At 44.8% G+C, this 22,500-nt stretch overlaps 2 protein-coding genes across 3 annotated transcripts in view; one reads left to right on the top strand and one right to left on the bottom strand.

Moving 5' to 3' along the window:
- The window catches only part of dpysl3 (dihydropyrimidinase like 3), a 28,344-nt gene extending 21,126 nt beyond the window's left edge, over positions 1-7,218 (top strand). Inside the window, exons 12-14 of one of the 2 annotated variants that reach the window (XM_062536645.1) lie at positions 722-901; positions 3,867-4,044; positions 5,156-7,218. In XM_062536645.1, coding sequence (XP_062392629.1) covers positions 722-901; positions 3,867-4,044; positions 5,156-5,247 — 450 coding nt within the window. In that variant the 3' untranslated portion in view covers positions 5,248-7,218. Of the gene's footprint in view, positions 1-721; positions 902-3,866; positions 4,063-5,155 lie in introns of both variants that reach the window. The other variant, XM_062536644.1, reaches the window with a different exon arrangement.
- Positions 7,219-16,898: 9,680 nt separating this feature from the next.
- Positions 16,899-22,500, bottom strand: part of stk32a (serine/threonine kinase 32A) — a 38,761-nt gene continuing 33,159 nt past the window's right edge. The window contains exons 11-12 of the mRNA XM_062535956.1: positions 17,811-17,875; positions 16,899-17,022 (exon numbers count right to left, since the gene is read on the bottom strand). Of these exons, the coding sequence (XP_062391940.1) occupies positions 16,899-17,022; positions 17,811-17,875 (189 nt within the window). The remainder of the gene's footprint in view (positions 17,023-17,810; positions 17,876-22,500) is intronic.

The raw sequence follows: 22,500 nt of genomic DNA, 5'->3' as shown, positions 1-22,500 counted from the left end.
CCGCACACACACTCAGTCAAAACTCACACCGCACACACACTCAGTCAAAACTCTCGTACTGTATATCTTACGCAGCACACACACTATCCATTCCCTCACGGTCGCATGTGCGCACATAAACACGCACTGCTCAGTCTGATGCAGTTTGTTCCAAGCCGACTTTTAGGTTGCAGTGCGGTGCTTTTACCCCTTCTCTCTTCTATTAGGGAGGTTTTCATGAAACCATTTCTTTCTTTGCATCTATGTACAACTTCCATTGCTTTCCAGAACAGCGATAGAAAAGATACAATCTACTCATGTGATGAAGAAAGTATTAGAGTAATAATATTAGCGTTATAAGAAAAAATTAGTCATAACTTCATTACAGACCGTCATTTTCTGTCTGTAAGTCTGTAAGTCTGAGGAGACTTGTGGTCTCAAACCAAGGCTTTGTGTAGCCAAAGGTTATGAAAGTGATGAAATGGTCTCTGATGTTTTGGTATGTTCACTAACCAGCGATGCTGATCACAAACATATGCTGCAAATGCAAACAAGGGAACAGTGACACAGTGGTGCTTTGTATCAAGTAGTGTGTGTCAACAATGGTGAGTTGTGCCCTAACCAGCAGTGTGAAGGTGTGTTCACTGCCCACCCATGTTGACGTGTGTGCTCTGTAACCAGCCGTCTTTTGCTGCGTTCCATAACCGGCGGTGTTGTGCTGCTGTGCTCTCCTGTCCTGCAGGCTGCCGAGTACAACATCTTTGAGGGCCTGGAGCTGCGCGGGGCGCCCATGGTGGTCATCTGCCAGGGCAAGATCGTCCTGGAGGACGGCAACCTGCACGCCACCGCCGGCTCTGGACGCTTCCTGCCCTGCACCCCGTACCCCGACTTCGCCTACAAGAGGGTCAAGGCCCGCAAGCAGGTGGGTGTCCCCGGCCTCGAAGGGTACGGTTCTTCTCACTTAGGAACCGACCCTAGAAGGGTACGGTTCTTTTCACTTAGGAACCGACCCTAGAGCATCAGCTGTCTAAAGGGGGAACTGATTTGCCCCGAAGAACCATCAAGGAGCTGATACAGTTCACACTCGAAAAAAGATTATATCTGTGGAGGAACTGTTTGTTTATTGAGTCTGAATGCTAATGATTGCATTTTTTTTTCGGTTCTCTTAAAAACAAACCTGATCTGAGATCTGAGTGGACAGGTAATGCCTAGGTGAAACTACAGAGTGCTAGATACTGTATATCCTCAGATATTTAGGATATATTTAGTTGATATACTGTGCAGTGCACAGCCATTGAGGCAGCATAACAGACCAACATGATGTAAATAATTTTATGCGGGAAATGGTTGTTGCCAAAAACTTGTTACTGATATGACTTGGCTCCTTTTCACTCTGACCACATCCAGAGGCCATACAGTTTTTGTCTAAAAGTGCTGCCTGTATCCAGAGTGTGTTGCCGTGTGTGTGTTGACTTGTCACACTGAGGATGGGGGCTGTGAGCTGAGCTGGTCTGTCACTGTCAGCCAGAGAGTCCCTCAGCTGAACAACACACAGCACTCACTTAACCAGCACAATATGGAGCCCTTCAGGAGCAGACTATGGGCAGACAGACAGGCAGACAGACAGGAAGACGGAAGACAGACAGCTGAAGGCGCAGTCCAATGGTTTCTTGTGGCTTCAGCTAACTTATCCTCTGTTTGGACCGGCTGCTCTGAGGCAGAAGTGTGTGTGCTGTGTGTGTGTGTGTGTTCTGTGTAGACCTCTATCAGATGGTATGAATTAACTGGACTTATCTGTGATCTGCGATCAGACTGAAGAGAGAACAATCTGAGAGTCAGAGAGAGAGAGAGAGAGACAGAGAGAGAGAGAGAGAGAGAGAGAAAGAGAGAGAAGGAAAGGATGTGAGATGGAGCCAAAAGGGGGAGACGGAAATAGCTAGAGATAGAGAGAGAAAGAGAGAAAGAGAGAGAGAGAAACTGAAAGAGAGACAGAAAGGTTAAGGTTATGAGGAAGAAATTAGTAGATCAACAACAAAGATACTGTATCAGGCAGTTGACAGCTATTTTCACAGTGAATAAAGTGTTTTATCTGAGGATAAAATGTTTCCTTCTTACGATGCAATTGGGAAACGTGTTGTTCTTAATTGGAGCAAGGTTACGTCTTTACTCTTTTACGTTCACGCTTACTTTTACTCTCAAATATTTGAACCCCCCTCATGTTTATGTGGAAATGTAATGTAAATATATCCCGTTTCCTTATGTCGTAAGTGATGCCTTATGCTGGACAGTGAACAACAGTGATGTTTGGACATTTTGTTACCAATGGACCGCTCAACTCATGGTATCAAAGATCAATCTGTCAAAAGGCCGCTGCATAGAAATAGGATCTAGAGTGAAGATCAATATTAGATGAAGAGATTCGGACTGAAATTCCTGGCTGAACGGAGTGTGCCTCATCGACCACGGACCACATTAGTCATATCTAGAACCTTCTCTCAGGCATGACAGAAATGCTCTGGTGGTTACAGCTTAATAGGCTGGTTATGTGCAGTCACTCTTCTGGCCTGGGCTGGTCTGCTGTGAGGTCAGAGGCTATCTATTAATAAACTCATCTGTTTTCAATAGGTTACATTCTCAGCTTGGATAAACTACAGTATACACAGAAGTGATCCCGTCATATCCTGCTCTTTGTCGGTGTTTCATGTGAATGATTTCATCTATATTTCTGGTCATGTAAGGTCACCAGTGTGAGTAGGGGTCTGCTCTGAATAGGCTACATACTTAGCTAAGATATACAAACAAAAGGTTATATTCCCTGCCCTGTTTGGTGTTTCGCGTTAATTATTTGAGTGATGTTACAAATGATACAGAATTATAAACATTAGGCTAACCATGAGGCTGGGGTCTGTTATGGTGTCTGCTTGCAATTAACCTTGTGTCATTGCTACTTGGCCATGGCATGATCTGTTTTACATTCGGCCATCTCTTCTAGCCATCGGCCATCCTATAGACCTAACCCTGATGGTGTTAAGTCCCGGAGATATTTCTGTCATCATTACGGGACGTTTCAACACTCTGGATAGCGATAGCTTGATTAACTAGCCTTAGGTATCAATGCTCTCCGATAATAAAAGGAGCATATTCACAAGGCCTATTAATAATCAGTTATCAGATGTGTGTGTGTGTTTGTGTGTGTGGGAATCTGGAAGCGCTTTTACTAGCAAAACATTTGGGTGAAATACGCTCTTGTACCGGAGCACAAACAGAGCAGTAAACAAACACACACCAGTCTAATTCCAAACAGCGCTGGACATGGAACTCATTTAGCAACGCTAATCAGGATACGCCTCTCACGCAGAGTCTGTCTAAGTCTATCTCACAAGCACACACGTGTATGCATATGCACATATACAGTATGCAGAGGTGTATGCACTATGCACACACACGCATTCACACATGCACGCACACACACGCATGCACGCACACATACACACACTCTCTCTCTCTCTCTCACTCACTCACACTCTCTCTCACTCAGACTCTCTCTCTCTCAAATATAAATACACATTATATAAACACACACACACACACACACACACACACACACACACACACACACACACACACACACACACACACACACACACACACACACACACACACACACACACACACACACACAAATATAAATACACGCAATCAAAGACCCAAATGGACACCCACGCTCTGGCATATGCACACAATGTATACATATCCACACACATCGAGACAGATGTTGACTCTGGTGTCTTAAACCACAATGCAGGCTCAGTTCTAACTATTCAACCTCTTCATCATCTTGTCTCCCCTCCTCCTCCTCCTCCTCCTTCTCTCTCTCTGTGCCGCAGCTGGCGGTGATCCGGGCCGTGCCCAGGGGCATGTACGACGGACCCGTGGCCGAATTCACGCCCATGTCTCGCGGTGCCACCCCGGCCTCCTCTGCCCGCACCTCGCCCACCAAACAGACCCCTGTGCGGAACCTGCACCACTCTGGCTTCAGCTTAGCAGCCGGCCAGCAGCAGCAGGGTGAGTCCCGAATCCACAGTAAGTGCAGTACAGTACATGGTGCTGATTTAACTTTACATTGAAATACATACTGTACATTTACACAAAACATTTAAACACATAGGCTACATTTACATACACAAAACATCCAAGGCACTCTTCCTTCAAAAATATTAAAAAAAAAGCCTTTATTTAACTGGCTAATTCATGATTGACCGTTAAAAACGTAAGGAGAAGCAACCAAACATAAATTTATCTCTCTGTCAAAAATGTGAGAAAAAAAATACTTTTGATTTGTGATATCCGCTAGTTGTGCTCATCAAATGTACTACCAACAACAACAAAGAAAGAAATAATTGAAAACGCATTATATGATATCTTGACTTGATCTCACTTGATCATATGCATACAGTATGCTCTGTTTACTGTAAGCAATTGGCTGAATATTAGAAACAACTGGATTGAAGTGAACATCTCTTGGAGCCATTTCTGTGTGCGTCAGAGAGTGACGAGGTCTCCCCTCCCTGAAGTTATTTAGAGTCTGTTTCATATCCTTTCCCGCTGGTCTGCTCCTCGTACCTCACACCACAGACCACACGTGTGTTTGTGGGACATATGTATACAGTATATACACCCTGATGAGTACAGATGGGAGCTCGAAGACAAGCGGAGTTTATTTACAAACACCTGAGATCTCTCCTGTCGTCTGTAAGCCCCTGACTAACGGCGATAGCAACAGCAACAGCAACAGAAAAAGCATGCGCATAGGACAAAACAATGCCGCTAAGTCCTGGCCGCTTTCAATATGTCCGCCCTAATCCCCTGACAATCCTATTGCTTTTAAAAAGGATTTAATCCCAAGGTCAGGGTTAGGGCAGAGCCCAGGTTGACCTTTAGGGGGGGAGCACTGTCCAGCTTAGGTTGAGCCCAGTGCCCAGCTTTCTGTTGGAAGGGGTCTTTACTGTCTTATCCTTGCAGGCACACACACACACACACACACACACACACACACACACAAATAGAGACACTGACACACACACACACACACACACAGACACACACACACACACACACACACACACACACAAATCTCTAACTGCATGTGTGTGTGTGTGTGTGTTTGTTATCACAGGACCACCTGCTGACGACAACCCCATCCGTCCCGGTGGACGGCGCATCGTAGTGCCCCCTGGTGGCAGGTCCAACATCACCTCCCTGAGCTAAAGAGGATTTCCTAAGGGGAGGGGGGCAAGGCATCCGTTCTGAATAGAGAATGAACGAGGGAGGGATTGCTAGGAGAAATAATAATAAAAAAAAATAAACAAAACAAACAAAAAAAATAATAATTTTTTGAAGGCAAGCAAAACACTGACACTCCTCATGCCTTACCTGTCACGAAAGATACCTACGCCAGCTTTTAAACTGCACAGTATTTCTTCTCCCGAAAAAATCTGCCGCCCCGGAAAAAAACCTGAATTGATAATTGATATCAGTGCACCATGTAGCCCTTACAAACAGAGTCAACTGCAAGAGACTCCACGTCAGCACAAGCTCCTAGGTCTGATAATGGTTAACTCCTTCATGAAGAAAGGAAATGCGCAAACACACAGTCTCACATTCCACGTGGCTAAATGAATACAAAAAACAGTTAAATGCTTCCAGAAAGTATACGAAAAAACATCACTCAGAACACATACTAACAGGAGAGGAGAAGGAATACCGTCTGTTTTCAGAACATGGCTTTGGTTTGATCCATTAGACGTTTTTTGATGTCATCTTTTTTTTGTTAACTAGTCTGCTAAATAATCCCTAGCAATTGAAACATGCAATTCCATCCATTGTTGGTAGGTGGCGATGTGAGTATGATAGTTGTAACGTAGCTTTGCGTATGATGTTGTTGCAGCCTTCCTTGGGGGGTCACCGCGCCCCCCCGGGAGTGATTGATTTCGTAAGACACTTCGGATAAGAATTCAAAAAGAAACAAAGAGAAGAAACGAGCCCGGGTTAGAGCGCTCTGGTGTACCCGTTTTTTTGCAGCATGCTGGCTGGAAAAATGGTCCTTGTGTCATTTTATTCTGTTCAAGTGCTCTTTCCTCGCGCTGATTGTGACCAACCACCCTCATCCCTAGATAGCTTTGTTCCCTGGAACAGGTCTGTGCCGGATCTGCCACAGGGGGCGGGCCACATCTGGGTTAAATGCTTGTCAAGCTTTTCTGCCTGTTGCTTCATACATCATACCCAACTGCCTGGAGAAAAGGAAAAACAAACGATTAAGGAAGAAAGAATTGTGATCTCAAAAATAACTGAAACAATGGTTTAATCCAAGTTTAGGAATCAAACAAACAAACAAATCTGCATTGAGATAATTGTGCCACCTCTGGCATTCTGGCGTTAAGTTCTGAAATATGGTTTTGGAAATATCTCTTGCGATGAGTAACCTCAGGTGGAAGGAAGCAAGTGCAACCGAGACACTGACGTACTAAACAGAGGCAATATCTGGTTTTCATTGTCCAATACCCCCAAATGTTCCTAGACTTAAAACAATTACACACATCTGAAGGGATGTTCAGTATGCATTCCCCCCCATACTACATGTGCATTCCTTCCATACACTTTGTTATGCGTCCTGTTTTAGGACTTTTATTGCATTTGGATACATTTCTCTGATGTTGAAAAAATGTCAAAACAATGCACATAGGACCAAATGCCAATGCTCAGAATGCGCTGGCATATTGGAAAGCACAGTCTTTCCTCTGTCCCTTCAGAATGTCATAGTTGGGGTAGGTCTGGAATCTGTGTTTATTTCTGGCAATGAAAACTGTTTGGTGCCTTTCAAGGATTCTCCGAGAGATATGATCCTTCCTTCTAATAAGCTGCCATTTTGGTTAACAACACACAACATTGGAGAAGGCTTCTCGTAATGCTCTCATACACATTTGTTCTAATTTGATAAAGCTTTTATTTTTTATTTTTTTCGTATGATCCCAACCAAAAAAAAGGAAGGGCGTACTATGGGGTATTCAGAATGAGGTGAAAAAGCAAACAAAACCAAGTGGGTGTTTTATTTATGTTCGCTGACTATCTTTGTTGTAGGTTTATGTTCTTTTTTTACAGTTGTATCAAAAAGCCAGGTGAAACCTAAACTGAGATGTGGTTGTATGAATTGTTCCTGAATAAACATCAGTTGCAACTGAACGGTATTTGTCACGTCCTTGTTCTTTTGCTCATCTTTTTCTCAACCATTTTGGCCGCATTTATCCTGGCCCTTATAAAGCCTATGCTGCTGTTTGCTGCACTGTGCATGATACAAGTAGGCTACTGTTTGAGCTTAGTGTACTAAGCACTACTAACAACTTCCTGATACATGCCAACCATCTCTACTTTTCTGCATGTTCCCATACACCCAGGACCACTGACCTTGAGTGACTTTGTGGCCTATTAGAGCGGTGGACACAAACCTGTGTGATTGCATCCTGCTATTCCTGTCCTGTAAAGAGGCACTTAGCTGTAAGCTTTAATTCTTGCTTGTACCTCAGCACACGATGTTTGCAATGTTTAATCTAAGCACAAACAACCATGAGAGAAGATTCAATCTCATAAGCCTAAAAAGCTTCAAAGTGTATCAAAAATATCAGCTCAGGGAAATACTTTGATCCAAGTCTCATATAAATATGCTTAAGTCACAAGCTTATTTATTAAATGCAAAAATATAAAACAAAACATGTATACGAATACAGACACAAATTTGTTTAGTAATAGTAAGATTGAGGAATAAAGGCATCCCTTAAAATGAAGTAGTGAGCTACTGCACTCCTGTCCTGCAGGGGTCAGATAATCCTGATTCTTTGACCTTTTCTGCTCTGAAAGGCGGGACTCTTCTCAACCCTCTCTCCTCGGTCCTCTGGCTCATTCCCCCTCATCTATAAAGAACACTGGATAGACTATCCCATTGTTGCCGCCCCATCATTCTTTATAGATCAGTGGGAACGAGCCGGAGGACTGAGGAGAGAGGACCGAGAAGAGCCCGAGGTCTCTGTTTTGTTCCTCATCAAGTTCAAGATTATATAGCACATTATCACACACAGTGATCATTTCATGTGCCTTACTTGTTGTACATAAGAGACTAAATCAAGATGAATCACTCAGAACAATGTTAATAGGAAATATAAAATAAACAGCATGGCTCATAACGCATTCAAACATTCGTTTGGGAGTAACAATAAGGTAATCAGAAAAGTTTTGAGCTAGACTGATATTTATATTTACAGCTAAAGCCTACCTTACACTGACAAGATTTGGGAAGGATTCTTGAAAGACTGTAGTCTTCTGAGTAAAGCTTGAATGAGGGGCATTAGTTACAGTAAAAGACTACAGTCTTTCAAGAATCTTTCCCAAATCTTGTCAGTGTAAGGTAGGCTTAAGTGGCTTATAGTGAAAGCATGGTGCCACATCGAACAAGACAGAGTTGACCAGAATACACCAAGGAAGAACAGAGCGAAGACTGTGGCACGGGCTGCAGAGACAACGTGCGTGGGCGTTGTGAGACTGAATATCAGCTGGGCAGACTTCTGGAAACTGCCACTGGACCGCCTCAGCTTTTCTCATCAGAGCGACCTGCCATGCCACCCTACCTTGCCCCCTTTACCGCCACCAATGGCTTATGAGAGCAAACCTGGTACCTTTAGGGACCGTCAACGCCTCTCTCCAACATGCTCAGGTTGCAAGAGAGCACCTACTGTAGACAAGTTCGGTTCTGAGTGGAGAATGGAGGTGGACCTGGGGTGCCTCTCATTCAGCTTTTATACAGTACGTCCTCCCTTCCTCCTTGGGCCTCGATCCTCACTGATCTACAGTAGCCTACATAAAGAATGATGGGGCGGCAACAATTAGATTAGTCTATCCAGTTTTAGTTATAGATCAGCGGGAACGTTCATCGAGGATTGAGCATCAAGGATCGACGAGAGACGTTGAGAGGCACCCCTGGACAGACAACTCCATTTCCTCAGAGAATTCTACAACATCCCCCTGCAGCAAGATTGGGCTCTGCTGGTGCGCTTGACACAGGTGATTTCACCAATTAGCTGGGGATCTACCTGACTTAAGAGTTGAGCTAATTAGAATCAGCTGATTAAGTGAATGGTAGAAACAAAAATCTGGCAGGACTTTTATTTTCTCGAAGCTGGACGTTTACACTTCTGAAGAGCAATGGCCCCCGGCTGACGACTTTAGGTGCCTCTCATGCAGCGTTTATACGTCCTCCCTCGCTCCTCGGGCCTCGATCCTCACTGATCTACATAAAGAATGATGGGGCAGCAACAATGGGATAGTCTATCCCTTCTTCTATCTTTCTTTTTGTAGATCAGTGAGGATCGAGGCCCGAGGAGCATGGGAGGACGTATAAACGCTGCATGAGAGGCACCCCCTGTAACTAACCTATCCGATGGATGTCTGGTAGGCTTAGAGTTGAGCAGGAAGCACAGCTACAGTAGGCCTACTTGAAAACAGCTCTGGAATCCACCTCATGGATCGACCGTATGCCACATCCAGGGCCGTATGGAGGCTTTTAGATATGGTGGGGTTCAAATATATCAAATATGTATTGACTTTCCTGATCTACATCTACATGTGCATAGTAAAGTGTTTAAACTACTCTTTAAAACCATGTCAGTAGGCAGTGACATTGATTCTATCAAGCAGTAATGCATGAGAATGAGGTTAAATGTTGCAATGAATGATCCTCACCAGTGTAGAAATACAGACACATCCCCGTGGTAACTGTGCCTTCACTGCTTCATTACTTGGGTGATTTACAGCCCTGTCCTGTCCTGATCCCAAACTCTGCTTTGGGTTTCCTCTCCAAAAAATACAGATGCCTGGCGTTGCAGCAAACAAAATGGATGCCAATGTAAAGATGAATGCTGTCTTAACAAGTTGTAAAGCATTTTAATGAACCAACGCATGCTCTAGGTGACCTTCCTCACACGGCAAAACCAAACAGTAAAACATGATTTAGTGGCCAATTCAGATGTTTAAATTCACCATCGAAAATGAGGCATTAGTCCACAGAGACCAAGCCAATGGAGATATGTCAGCACTATTTTGTTTAAGGCCATTAATTCATGATGCAGACACCCTGCCTCAAGTCTAGCAAGTGCTTCTCTGTAACCTGTCTCTTCTGCATCACAGCTCGATCCTTCTCTGACATGTTTTTATCAGGCTCACTTGACATGAAACACAACATTTACACAACATTCACTTCAGCAACCGACCACACTGAAACCTGAGCCTTTCGCTTATACCTGATTCAGCGTGTACGTGAAATATCGAATTTCCTGCACTTCAGCTGATAGGGCAAACGCTGCAACAAATCTACAGTCCCGAGGGTGAGTCCAGCTGCACAGCTGTGCTCCACCCCCCCCCCCCCCCCCCCCAGTGTGCCATAGTGAGTGGTGTGGAATGGGACTGCCCCCCCCCCCCCCCCCCCCAGCACTGCGGTGTTTGTCTGCATGAGAGGCCAGTGTTGGAGGGGGCTCAGCCGAACCATAGGCTCGCATGATGCAACAGTGATGTCACACACAACAACCTATTTTCTGGCTTTATAAGGGCACTGATAGTTTACATACGGTAAGGGAACTGATAGTTTACAAAACCATTCTGTAGGCTAAGTTCAAATGGTAAATAAACTTAAGTATTTATACTGTCTTGAAATTCAAATTGTAACTACATAATGTTACTTTACATATTTAGCAATAGTGTAGTTGATTGTGTAGTTTATATGTGACTCATATGACTTAGCCTGATGATTGTTATTGTACTGTATGCTATTTAATTTAATACTGATTAGTTGCACTGGACAGTTGTCAGAAGGAAAATGGCCTCTGCTGATACATAAAGTTCTGTGCTTCTATTTTAAGACGTAAAGGGCTATTTGGACAATTCTTGTCTTGTAAGAAACTGAAATTTAGAACTGGTTGAGAGGCCAATATCATTGACAGTCACAATCCTGCGTTAAATATGCACGACATTCTTCAAAAGTTGCATTTCACAGGTAAGTAGCTACAATATTTGCCACAACCAGCTCACACGTTTATTAATCAAGAGTCTGATGTATGGTAAGCTACAGACAGCGAGTCTCGCAGAAGTAAACAGGGAACAGAATGGTTCATTCTGAGCGAATAGCAGATGAAATATTAATAAGGAGCCTGGTCAGGGGTCCGCCGTACTGCCTCTTACAACAGGCTGCAGACTTTACCTCTGGGTCTCAGATTCAGAACAGATATCGCGACGGTTCAGTAATCAACCATAAAGACAGCTGTCTGTCTACCGGCTGGGTGTGGTTGTCAAATTATAGGGTTCTGGGAGACATCGCAAAAATAGCACTGAAAAAAGTGACAAGAAATTCTGCTGCAATGCGGGTTAAGCAATCAGCTGTGTTGAAGGCTCTGTAGCCTTTCAGGATTTAAATGACCCCCACCCTTGAGGCTAATTACTACAGATTTACGGTTTATTTATAATTAACTGGGAGCCCACTGAGATTATCGATCCATCTTTATTTAGATGAGCCACCGCAATCAACCAGCAAACTACACATTGACTCTGTAATGCAAATACAATAGACTTGCAGTTTGTATTTGTGTAAAGGCCAGCTAGACATAGAGTGATAGTAACCACAATGAGTTAAATAAAGAGACAGATGCTTAACTGACAAACATATTGATAGATCCGTATTTGTTGATGTTAATTGGCCAACATTAACAGGTCTTCGAAATGCTACCAACATCTTCCTGTAATGCATTCATGGAGGTTGTGAACACCACATTGGCTTTTTGCATGTGAAAATCCTGTTTAGATTGTTTGCTCTTAGGGCCAAATAATAACCAAAAAAGGTACTCTACTAAAAATGACCCAGTCTGCTTAGACTCAAGAAAAAAAAACACAATGTTATTTTCCTTTGACCTGTGGCTCACCAAAATAGGCACAGCACCACATCTGCAGGGTGGTGACTTAATCCCGGCTTCCTGTCTCCGGAGCCCTCACTCACACAAACAGTGGGTGGGAGGGTGCGCTATAATTAGGGCATTTCATCCAAGCATTCAATTGAAGCACTCAACTCTTTCAAAAACAAGCTGTAAAATTGTCTGAGAAATAAGTATGGCCATCATTTATTTTTATTTTTAAGTTGATATATTTATGTTCTTTTTGAAAAAAAAAGAAAAAAAAGAAAAAAAAGACTCTCTGAACTCTGAGTTCAAAAGCATCACAGCATCACATTGCACCAGGAAGTTCATTTCAGTATAAATCAAAAGTGGACAATATAGAGATAAGCAGTATAAACTTCTAAATTAGGCTGTCATGACCGCAAACAAATAAATGCGGAAAAGATTTAGGAAAACACAATATTTTATTTTATTTTATGAGAGAGAACATTTAAAGCGGTACTAAATCCAGGTCCGCTCAGGATCTCTGGCAAGTGAAATGACTCTGCCCTTGAAGGCAAAGCACACTGCTGGAAAATAAATCAGAGAAGCCCACACTGGCCACTAGATGGCAGTATTTCATAACTAAACAGGAACACAGTTATTCAGACGGCAACACAAACATCTAAAGTGAGTTACACAGTGAGTGAATCCAAATACAGATATGTTGACCACTTCTCATATGGTTAGTCATTGATTTCAGGATATTTCTCCCTTCTGAGACACATTAACACAGTGATGTATGCGGCGTGGCCCAAAGACTAAACCAATGCTCCATGGATCAGAATGCTGCATGATTCCTGAAGCATGTTTGACAAATAGTGGAAACTCTGACAACTCTGACAAAGACTGCAATGTCATGTGGAGCCCTCCATGTTATACTTTTTTATTTAGTCTTCCAAAAATTAATGAAAAGAAGAAAATACCAACAAACAAAAGGAAATCTTCTTTGCACAATTGATATCAAACCCACATTTAAGATGTCTGAGTGATATACATTGTGTTCTCTATGGATTAATAGCCTAACAATGGCATCATGCTTTCTGACTGTCTAACATCATACAGGAGCCAAAGACGGCAGGTAACTCTAGACTTGAACCATCCGTCATAGGACACAGACGCCATTAACTGTCATTCATCATGTTTGAAAAGAATAAGTTATGTCAGTTGTGCCACATGAAACCTTTTACAGTGTTGGATGCCATACAAGTTTACCAATGGCAATGAGCTGACAAAGTAGCAAAAATAACATCACATAATAAAGATAATGAGAGACTTCATAATATTAAAGAACACCACTAAAAAAAAATACTGAGTAAATGACATCTGACATTTCCGCCAGTCTTATGACAGAAGGCTCAAGTGGAGTAGTATTGTGTCACCTGTGAACACAAATATCTCTGAACTTCTTTTATGAATTTCAATGACTCTGGTGGGTGTTTGTTTACAACAAGGCTCAATAAAGAAAATAGGAAGTGAAGAGTGACCTTTGTGTGAGGACGCACAGCCAGACAGCAGATACACACACCTGCCTCACCAGCGCAGCATGATTAGAATGCTGCACGGTACACCAACACATACACACACACACACACACACATGTACGCACGCTTACACACAGAGACACACACAGCTGGAAACAGACTAAGGCACACATCTCAAAAATCTTCTTATGCACACTTTATCGGTCTGACTGTATGACTTCACGCAGTGAAATCAACATTCATGTGGCTACATGAATAGAAATGAACACGTTTTCAAAAGTCAGATTCCTCTTTTCTATTAAACATCTATTTCCTTCAGAGACTACTTTTGAAGTTCCTCTAAAAACACAAAACAAATAAATAAAACAGTAAAACGCAAAGTGACTGGCAATGCATGAAATTGGGTTACTAGCTTACTCTCTGTGGAATAAAGCCCTACAGTGGCCACAACGCTAAAGCTCTTGTCTAAAGTGCACACATCACAGCAGGGCATATATGAACGGCACATGACTAAGTCTCTGGTTAGTATATGGCATGCCTTTCACAGGCATAAGGCAACACGAACAACCTCAACAGGACTGGGGTAGGAACACCTGGGAACACCTCAACAGGACTGGGGTGGGGATGGGAACGCCTCAAGATGACAGGGGTGGGAACACCTGGGAACACCTCAACAGGACTGGGGTAGGAACACCTGGGAACACCTCAACAGGACTGGGGTGGGAACACCTGGGAACACCTCAACAGGACTGGGGTAGGAACACCTGGGAACACCTCAACAGGACTGGGATGGGAACACCTGGGAACACCTCAACAGGACTGGGATAGGAACACCTCAACAGGACTGGGGTAGGAACACCTGGGAACATCTCAACAGGACTGGGGTGGGAACACCTCAACAGGACTGGGATGGGAACACCTCAACAGGACTGGGGTGGGGATGGGAACGCCTCAAGATGACTGGGGTGGGAACACCTGGGGAAACCTCAACAGGGATGGGAACACCTCAACAGGACTGGGGTGGGGATGGGAACACCTCAACCAGACAGGGATGGGAACATCTCAACAGGACTGGGATGGGAACATCTCAACAGGACTGGGATGGGAACACCTCAACAGGACTGGGATGGGAACGCCTCAACAGGACTGGGGTGGGAACGCCTCAACAGGACTGGGGTGGGAACACCTGGGAACACCTCAACAGGACTGGGATAGGAACACCTCAACAGGACTAGGATAGGAACACCTCAACAGGACTGGGATAGGAACACCTCAACAGGACTGGGGTGGGAATACCTCAACAGGACTGGGGTGGGAACACCTGGGTACACCTCAACAGGACTGGGATGGGAACGCCTCAACAGGACTGGGATAGGAACACCTCAACAGGACTGGGATAGGAACACCTCAACAGGACTGGGGTGGGAACACCTCAACAGGACTGGGGTGGGAACGCCTCAACAGGACTGGGGTGGGAACACCTGGGTACACCTCAACAGGACTGGGATGGGAACACCTCAACAGGACTGGGGTGGGTGAGGGATGGGGCGACATTAGCCCTCAGGATCTGCATTGTATAGAAATACAGCAGATGTAAAAGTGAGTGATACTTTACTTGAACACACCATCATAAGCAGAGCTGTATAGAGAGATAAGCACAAACGTCCAGAGCTTTTTAAAGTGAACATGAATCGTGTGTATCAAGAATAGAATCAAGAATATTGAACCTCCGTTGATGTGACACTCTATATGGCTCTGGTCATAAGAGAGACATAACATTGTCATAAACACGTCACACGCTGATGTCATATCCTGCTATTAGTCAGGATGAAAGGTGATTTCCAATGAGTTAGTTGACAGTGACTACTAAAAATGTCCTAATTGACGTCTATAGCTTATAACATGCTTATAAGCGATCATATAATATTGTTTTTAGCATATCATTTTTCATTTGTTTTCACAAATAACAAGGTTTATATGACTGGACAAGGAGTATAATGCCAACCTCTGATAGCGTATGCTTATGACAAGGTTGCATCAGTCTTATGAGGAGCTGGAGGTTGAGTTCAAGTGAAGTATTACCATCCACAGAGAAAGACACACCTCATCGTGTAGCGAGGACAAACACATACACACAGCTGATGAGTGCGGCGGATACTGAACTGTAGAAACCGTACGTCAGCAACTTCTGTAAGGGTCTGAGGCACGTTAAGGCCCATTAATTTGTAAATTAAATCACGTTTCTTTTTCTGCGAAGACACACACACACGCTCAAGTGTCTTCTTTATCTTCTCCCCAGCGACCGGCTTAGACTGAACAGGAGTCAACAGAGTTCACAGATGTCCAAGGCTGCACTGGCTCTTCCTCAAAAGTCTAAAGCTGTCCATCCTCCATCAAGCAATCACTGTGTCTGATGTGTGTATTTCTGTGTCTATGTGTATGTATCTGTGTGTGTGTGTGTGTGGTGTGTGTGTGTGTGTGTGTGTGTGTGTGTGGTGTGTGTGTGTGTATGTGTGTGTGTGTGTGTATCTGTATCTCTGTGTGTGTGTGTGTGTGTGTGTGTGTGTGTGTGTGTGTGTGTGTGTGTGTGTGTGTGTGTGTGTGTGTGTGTGTGTGTTATGCACAGGCTGGATTGTCCATGGTTGTCAGGCTGCTGGGATGGGCTACTGTTTGGTTTCTCCTCCAGAACACAAGAAAGGCAGGGAGGAAGGCGTCGGCATGCTGATGTGACCTGCGTTTGTGTAGACCAGAACAATCCTGCGCCAGACTAGCCAACGCCGCCAACCCCACACACGTAATGGGAGGGAGACGTGCTCGCAACCCAAGGGTGCTCATGTCCGTCGCTAGTGGCCATAATCTCTTACTCGTGTCAGGGGGTGAGGCTGCACGGCACTGCACCCACTGGCTACAGAGGATCCAAGCTACCTCAGCTCCTTGATCCAGAAGAAGAGGAAGAAGAAAAGGGGGACTGGAAGTAAAAGACTCATTCTGCCCTAATCCAGGATCTTTGCACAACACCGTTGTCCCTTCTCACGTCTGGTTGTGTGTGTGTGTGTGTGTGTGTGTGTGTGTGTGTGTGTGTGTGTGTGTGTGTGTGTGTGTGTGAGAGTGTGTGTGTGTGTTTGTGCGTGTGAGTGTGTGTGTGTGTGTGTGTGTGTGTGTGTGTGTGTGTGTGTGTGTGTGTGTGTGTGTGTGTGTGTGTGTGTGTGTGTGTGTGTGTGTGTGTGTGCGTGCGTGTGTGTGTGTGTGTGTGTGTGCGTGTGATTGTGCGTGTGAGTGTATGGTTTGTGGGCTAAAGGGGGAGCAGGGGGAGCAGGAAGAGGACAACGATGGACGCTGAAGGGGAGAGATGTTCCAGACTACAGGGTGTGGCAAAGTCCGAGAGAAAACAGCTCCATCTGTTGGCCTGGAGGTCCTATTCAGAAGGGCATGCTGCAGGGGGGTCAACGTTGTTGTTCTGTCCATCCTCGATGGCCGCCTTCACCTTCTCCTTCATGAGCTGCTCGTTCTCCTCAGTGTCCGTCTTGGCTCTCCGCAGCCTGTTTGGAAAGAGGACACACAGGAGGGAGAGGGAGAGAGAGAGAGAGAGAGAGAGAGAGAGAGAGAGAGAGAGAGAGAGAGAGAGCGCTTAGATTTCTGATGGCAAGCCATTTATACACTTTTGTCTGAGGCAATCTGCCAGTTCTAAAAGCTTAAAAGATGTGTAAGTAAATCTGAAAAAGGCTTAACAGGGGAGATGTGAATGCCAAATCAGTGTGGTGGGAAGGTGGAAAAAACGAGAGGAGAAAACAATTGAAAGTCAATTGGGAGCCAATGCATTTTATTTACTTGGATCCATTTCAAAGCGTGTGTGCCTCAGTTTGGCAATACTGGGTTCCCTGAGCAACACTTCCAACCTTTGAACAGTGTAGCGCTTTGGTACAGGGATTCACCCAGACGCTGGGCAACATGGGAGGCTAATTTTATGTTGCTAATTTCGTATAGCGGTGAAACATGGGAGGATCATTTCATATTGCTAATTTCACATTGTGGAACAATTTGAAATGACAATTTCACATGACAAGATAACATGGGGTCCTAATTTCACATGGCTAATTTTATATTGCTAATTTCATATGGCAGTAACATGGGCAGCTAATATAATTTCCACATGGGAGCACAACATGGGTTGCTAATTTTATATTGCTAATTTCACATGGCAGTAACTTGGGAAGCTAATTTAATTTCATATGGTAGTGCAACATGGGATGCTAATTGCACGTGGCAGTACAGCATGGGAAGCTACAGTAATTTCACTGGGCACTGGGCATGCTAAAAGGCCGCTCACTTCTCTCTGTTGAAGATGATGAAGTCCCTTTCCACGTTATCCAGACGCTGCTGGAGCAGACCATTCTGTGGAATAAAAAGGGAAAATCTGTTTGAGTGGACACTGACACACACACACACACATGTACGCACGCACGCACGCACGCACGCACGCACGCACGCACGCACGCACGCACACACACACACACACACAAACACATGCACACACACACACACACACACACATGTTCACACAATAAAGACAAACCACAGACTTATGGACATTATAGATTAATCTGTTCAGCCAGTGATATTAGATGCAAGTTGACAGTGACTCCTTAAACTCAACTACAGTCTTAGTAGCAAGTCAGGAAACGCACCACAATGATGGAAAAACAAAAATAACCAGTGACTCTGTGAGTGTGTGTGTTTGTGTATGTGTGTGTGTGTTGTGTATGCATGTTTATGTGTGTGTGTTTGTTCTCCAAGTGACAGGAGCAAGACACCCTGACCGCTCTTGAGACCTGTGTTGAACACTTGCACCGTAAACACACCTGTCCACGCAACCAGGCAGCATCCAAAGTCATACACACACACACACACACACACACACACACACACACACACACACACCCTGATCCCTCCTCAACTCTTCACCTCCGACCCTGACTCCCACCCTGGGCCACAACCGGGCCAGACGCAGACCAGACTCCAGGCTCCACAACTCCTCCGGCCCCTGACCTTCAGGCCCTGAGCAGCAGGAGGAGGACAGCAGAGGAGAGGGGGGCCTGACGGCCACAGACTGGGCATCAGACCTCTTCCTTCTCCTAGAGAGGTGAGGGGAGGGGAGCACCTGCGCACCTGCGCTACTGTCAGTCAGACGGGCAGACGAGGGTGTGGTGGAGGTGGAGGTGGGAGGGGGGTAGACGAGAGGGCAGATGGGGAGCAGGTAGGGGCAGGTGCGGTGCCCAGCAGGGTGGCCCCGTCGCTGGCACACACCCAGCTAGAGAGTGGGGATGGAGCGGAAGAGCTGCCGACTTTGAGGGCTGGATTAATAGAGAGAGAGGGAGAGGGAAAGTGATGTGATGAACTAGAAATTTTGAGGGGGGGAGGTGAGAGTGGAGGCTTGAGGGCTTGGAGAGAGAGAGAGAGAGAGAGAGAGAGAGAGAGAGAATTTGAATTTGAGAGAGAGAGAGAGGTTCAATCGCCTTTTATTGAGGGATAGAGGGATAGAAAGAGAGAGAGAGAGAAAGAGAGGTGGAAAGTCATGGGTTGAGCTAGAAATTTCCACAGCATGGTGAAGGGGAGAGGGTGAACAAGCTAAACAGCTGGAGGGCTGGAGGAGGGAGAGAAAGAGTGAGAAAGAGAGAAGAGGGAAGAGCTACAGGGCTATCTGTCTGGAGAGAGAGAGAGAGAGAGAGAGAAAGAGAGGGAGAGAAAAGAGGAAAGAGCTACCGGGCTATGGGTCTGGAAGGAGAGAGAGAGAGAGAAGAGACAGGGGAGCTAGAGTGAGGGAGTTTATAATTCCATTTGAAATCTTTAATTTTATTACCATTGATAACATTCTAAGCTACATTTTATGCTTTGGCAATATTGCGCTCACAATCTTGCCAATAAAGCTTATTCAATTAAAAAGCGAGGGAGAGAGGGAAGTGAAGGAGGAGATGGAGCCCAATGGGAGGAGGGATGGAGGGTGCGAGAGTGACATGCTGACCTGGAAACACCTGGAGGGTGATGCCTTAATCAACACATTCCTGGAGAGCAGAGCTGTCATCCCCGATAAACGGCACTGACGGCGGAGGCCTGTGCAGGCGAGTCAGGTGAGAGTGCTGAGTCTGTCTAGGTGGGTCTCCCCTCTCCTCTTCTCACTTCTCCTCTCCTCCTCCCCTCTTCCCTCCAGTCTCCTCTCCTCCATTTAACTCACCTCTCCTCTCCTTCATTCCTTCTCCTCTCATTTCTTCTCCTCCTCTCCCCCTCCACTTCCTTCTCCTCTCCTCAAAGCTCTCCTTTCCTCTCCTCTCCTCTCCTCCTCTTTTAGGTATGTGTTTATAAGTCTGTATTTACTTCATACATCAAGATATTTGCATCCAGTGTTTTCTAGCATTTCAAAGCCCTAAGAGCTTGTGTGATTGATCTGCATTACTTTGTATGCCTTAAGTCCCATACGGACAGGCTATATTTTAGTCCTTTTTTTGGTTATGGTGTGTATAACAATATCTGTTAATTTAACAATCTTAGCAGTAAAATATTTGTAGCCAAGAATCCATTTCATGTATGGGAGACCTTAGAGATGAGGAAAAACATTGTTGGGTTTAGTTCTACCTCCGGTAGGGGTATCTCAAAAACTAAAGCCTTTTTTGACCATTTGTCACTAGCCTATCCCCTTCCCTCTACTCTCCTCACCTCTTTGCTCCTCTCCTCCTCTCGCCTGTCTTTTTATAAACATCCTCAGTCATGACTTTGGGTGTCACTGTATCTGAGCATCGTGTGGCCCATTTTGTGCTTACTCCACGGAGGTGTTACTTAACGCCACTCAAGGGTTACAGTGAGCTCGGCTCAACACCTCCAGTGCAGCTCAACGGAGGCTGTGGAGAGCTGCTTTCTCTTACGGAGAATAGATCTAGACACTAACAGCTATATACATACCTACTGTACATACAGTACTGTATATAAATATACATAGGCTGAAATGGAAACAGTGTCTGGTTAAGTGCATTATGTGGGAGAGGTACTGAAGAAGAGAATAGGGGAGAGGTGAAATAGGATTAGTAGACGGACAGAGAGAGAGAGAGAGAGAGAAAGAGGACAGTGAGAAAAAGGCAGACAGAGAGAGTTGGAGGGAGAAAGAGAGAGCGGTATAGACAGACAGACAAAGTGGCCCAGAGGGAGAGAGAAAGACAGATACAGATGGATGGAGAGACAGAGTGAGAGAAAGAGAGAGAGAGAGAGAGAGAGAGAGAGATAAAGAGAGTGAGTGGGTAGAAATGGAGGTTAGACAGTGGAGGGGTAGCTGTGGGGACATGCCTGTTTATTTTGTTCTCCCAGAAAGCGTTCAATTATCTGAGACTTAATTGAGCTAATTCCTCTGTCCATTACGGGTTCAATAGCGGACAAACCGCACAGACGCAGAGGGAGAGCAGGAGAAAGGGAGGGAGGAAGGGAGGGAGGGAGGGAAGGGAGGGAGAAGAGGAAGAGGGAGAGGGAGAGGGAGAGGAAGAGAAGACCCAGACAAATTAGTCAGGCATTGACAGAGTGGGATGAGGAGGAGAGAGAGAGATAGAGGGAGAGACAGAGACAGAGATGGAGAGAAAGAGAGAGAGAGAAGAGGGAGGCAGACAGAAATAGTGTGAAGGAGAGAGACAAAAAAACCTCTGAGCAAGTGAAAGGGAAAAGTCCAGTAGAAATCTGAGGGAGGATGAATAAAGGAGAGGAAAAAAGCAAAGCAAAGCAAGAAGAAGAAGAAGAAGAAGAAGAAGAAGAAGAAGAAGAAGGAGAAGAAGAAAAGAAGCCCCTATAATGCTGGAGGGTTAGTAATTGAATGAAAAGAAAGGGCACGAGAGATGAGAGTGTGTGTATATGTGTGAGAGAGAGAAAGAAAGAGAGTGAAAGTTAGTGGAGGGGAGGGCTTGAAAGGCGAGATGGGGGTGGGTGGGGTTTTGGTGAAGGCGAGTGGGGCTTTGATAACGATTCCCAAGCAGCCATAGCCAGACATTACTGCAGCGCTATTCATACAAAATTGATCGGCGCTTATTTAAAAAGTGGAGCACGTAGCCAACAGCCTCTCTCTATGCACGGCAGTGGAGAGACCTTATCAAAGCATGCCACAAGTGGATTAAGCTAATACATCGACAAACTTTTCTCTCTCTCTCTCTCACTCATTATCACTCTTTTCCTCTTTCTTTCTCATTTTCACCATCCCTCCTTCTCTCCCTCTCTCTCTCTCTCTCTCTCTCTCTCCCCCTCCCTCCCTCCCTTCCTCCCTCCCCCTGTCTCATTAAGGGTGGGTCAATGAGTATGGTAAGTGATGAAGGACTGTGGTAATTCCAGCTTTAGTAATAAAGGCTTCAGGACAGGGGCAGTTACAAATGACCAACTCCAGAAGTGGGACACCCTCCTCAGTCTTCCCTCTTAAATCAAGGATAAACACGCCCCCCCATAACGCAGATAAGGACGCTGCAGGCTCATAATATGGGGATTAGAGAGTAATAGGCAAACACCACTCAGGCGTATCAAAACATTCCTAAATTTAGAGGCACCTTTGAGACCTGAAATAATATCTGGGTTCCTCAGAACAAACGTACATGTAAAGGACAATTTGTTGGCTGCATTCAATATGATAAAGGCTGGTTTGGTACAGTATATTACTGTAGTGGGATGATTACAGCTGCTATTGTGAAACGGTATATTAGATAAACTGCTCGGTATTAAAGTGGATTGTGAAAATATGAAGATTTGGCTCTGTTTGGCTATTGTCATGTATATGACAATAACAACATGCTTAGCTAATTTATGTAATCTGAATTTGCATTGAGTTGAGCAGAAAGCACATTATTTCATCCAAGAGAATATATGCAGAAAATATGGTAGAAATTGCAATCAGAAAACATACATTTAGTTAAATTTCAATGTCACTGCTTCTCCCAAATTCTCAATGTCGTTAGCATACTTCATAAGAAGCATATTTCATAATAATAATAATAATAATTTTAGAT

This window comes from Sardina pilchardus, chromosome 5 (assembly GCF_963854185.1).
Source record: "Sardina pilchardus chromosome 5, fSarPil1.1, whole genome shotgun sequence".
NCBI lineage: Eukaryota > Metazoa > Chordata > Actinopteri > Clupeiformes > Clupeidae > Sardina > Sardina pilchardus.
The sequence above is the reverse complement of the archived record's forward strand: the minus strand, read 5'-3'. Positions and strand labels throughout refer to the sequence as shown.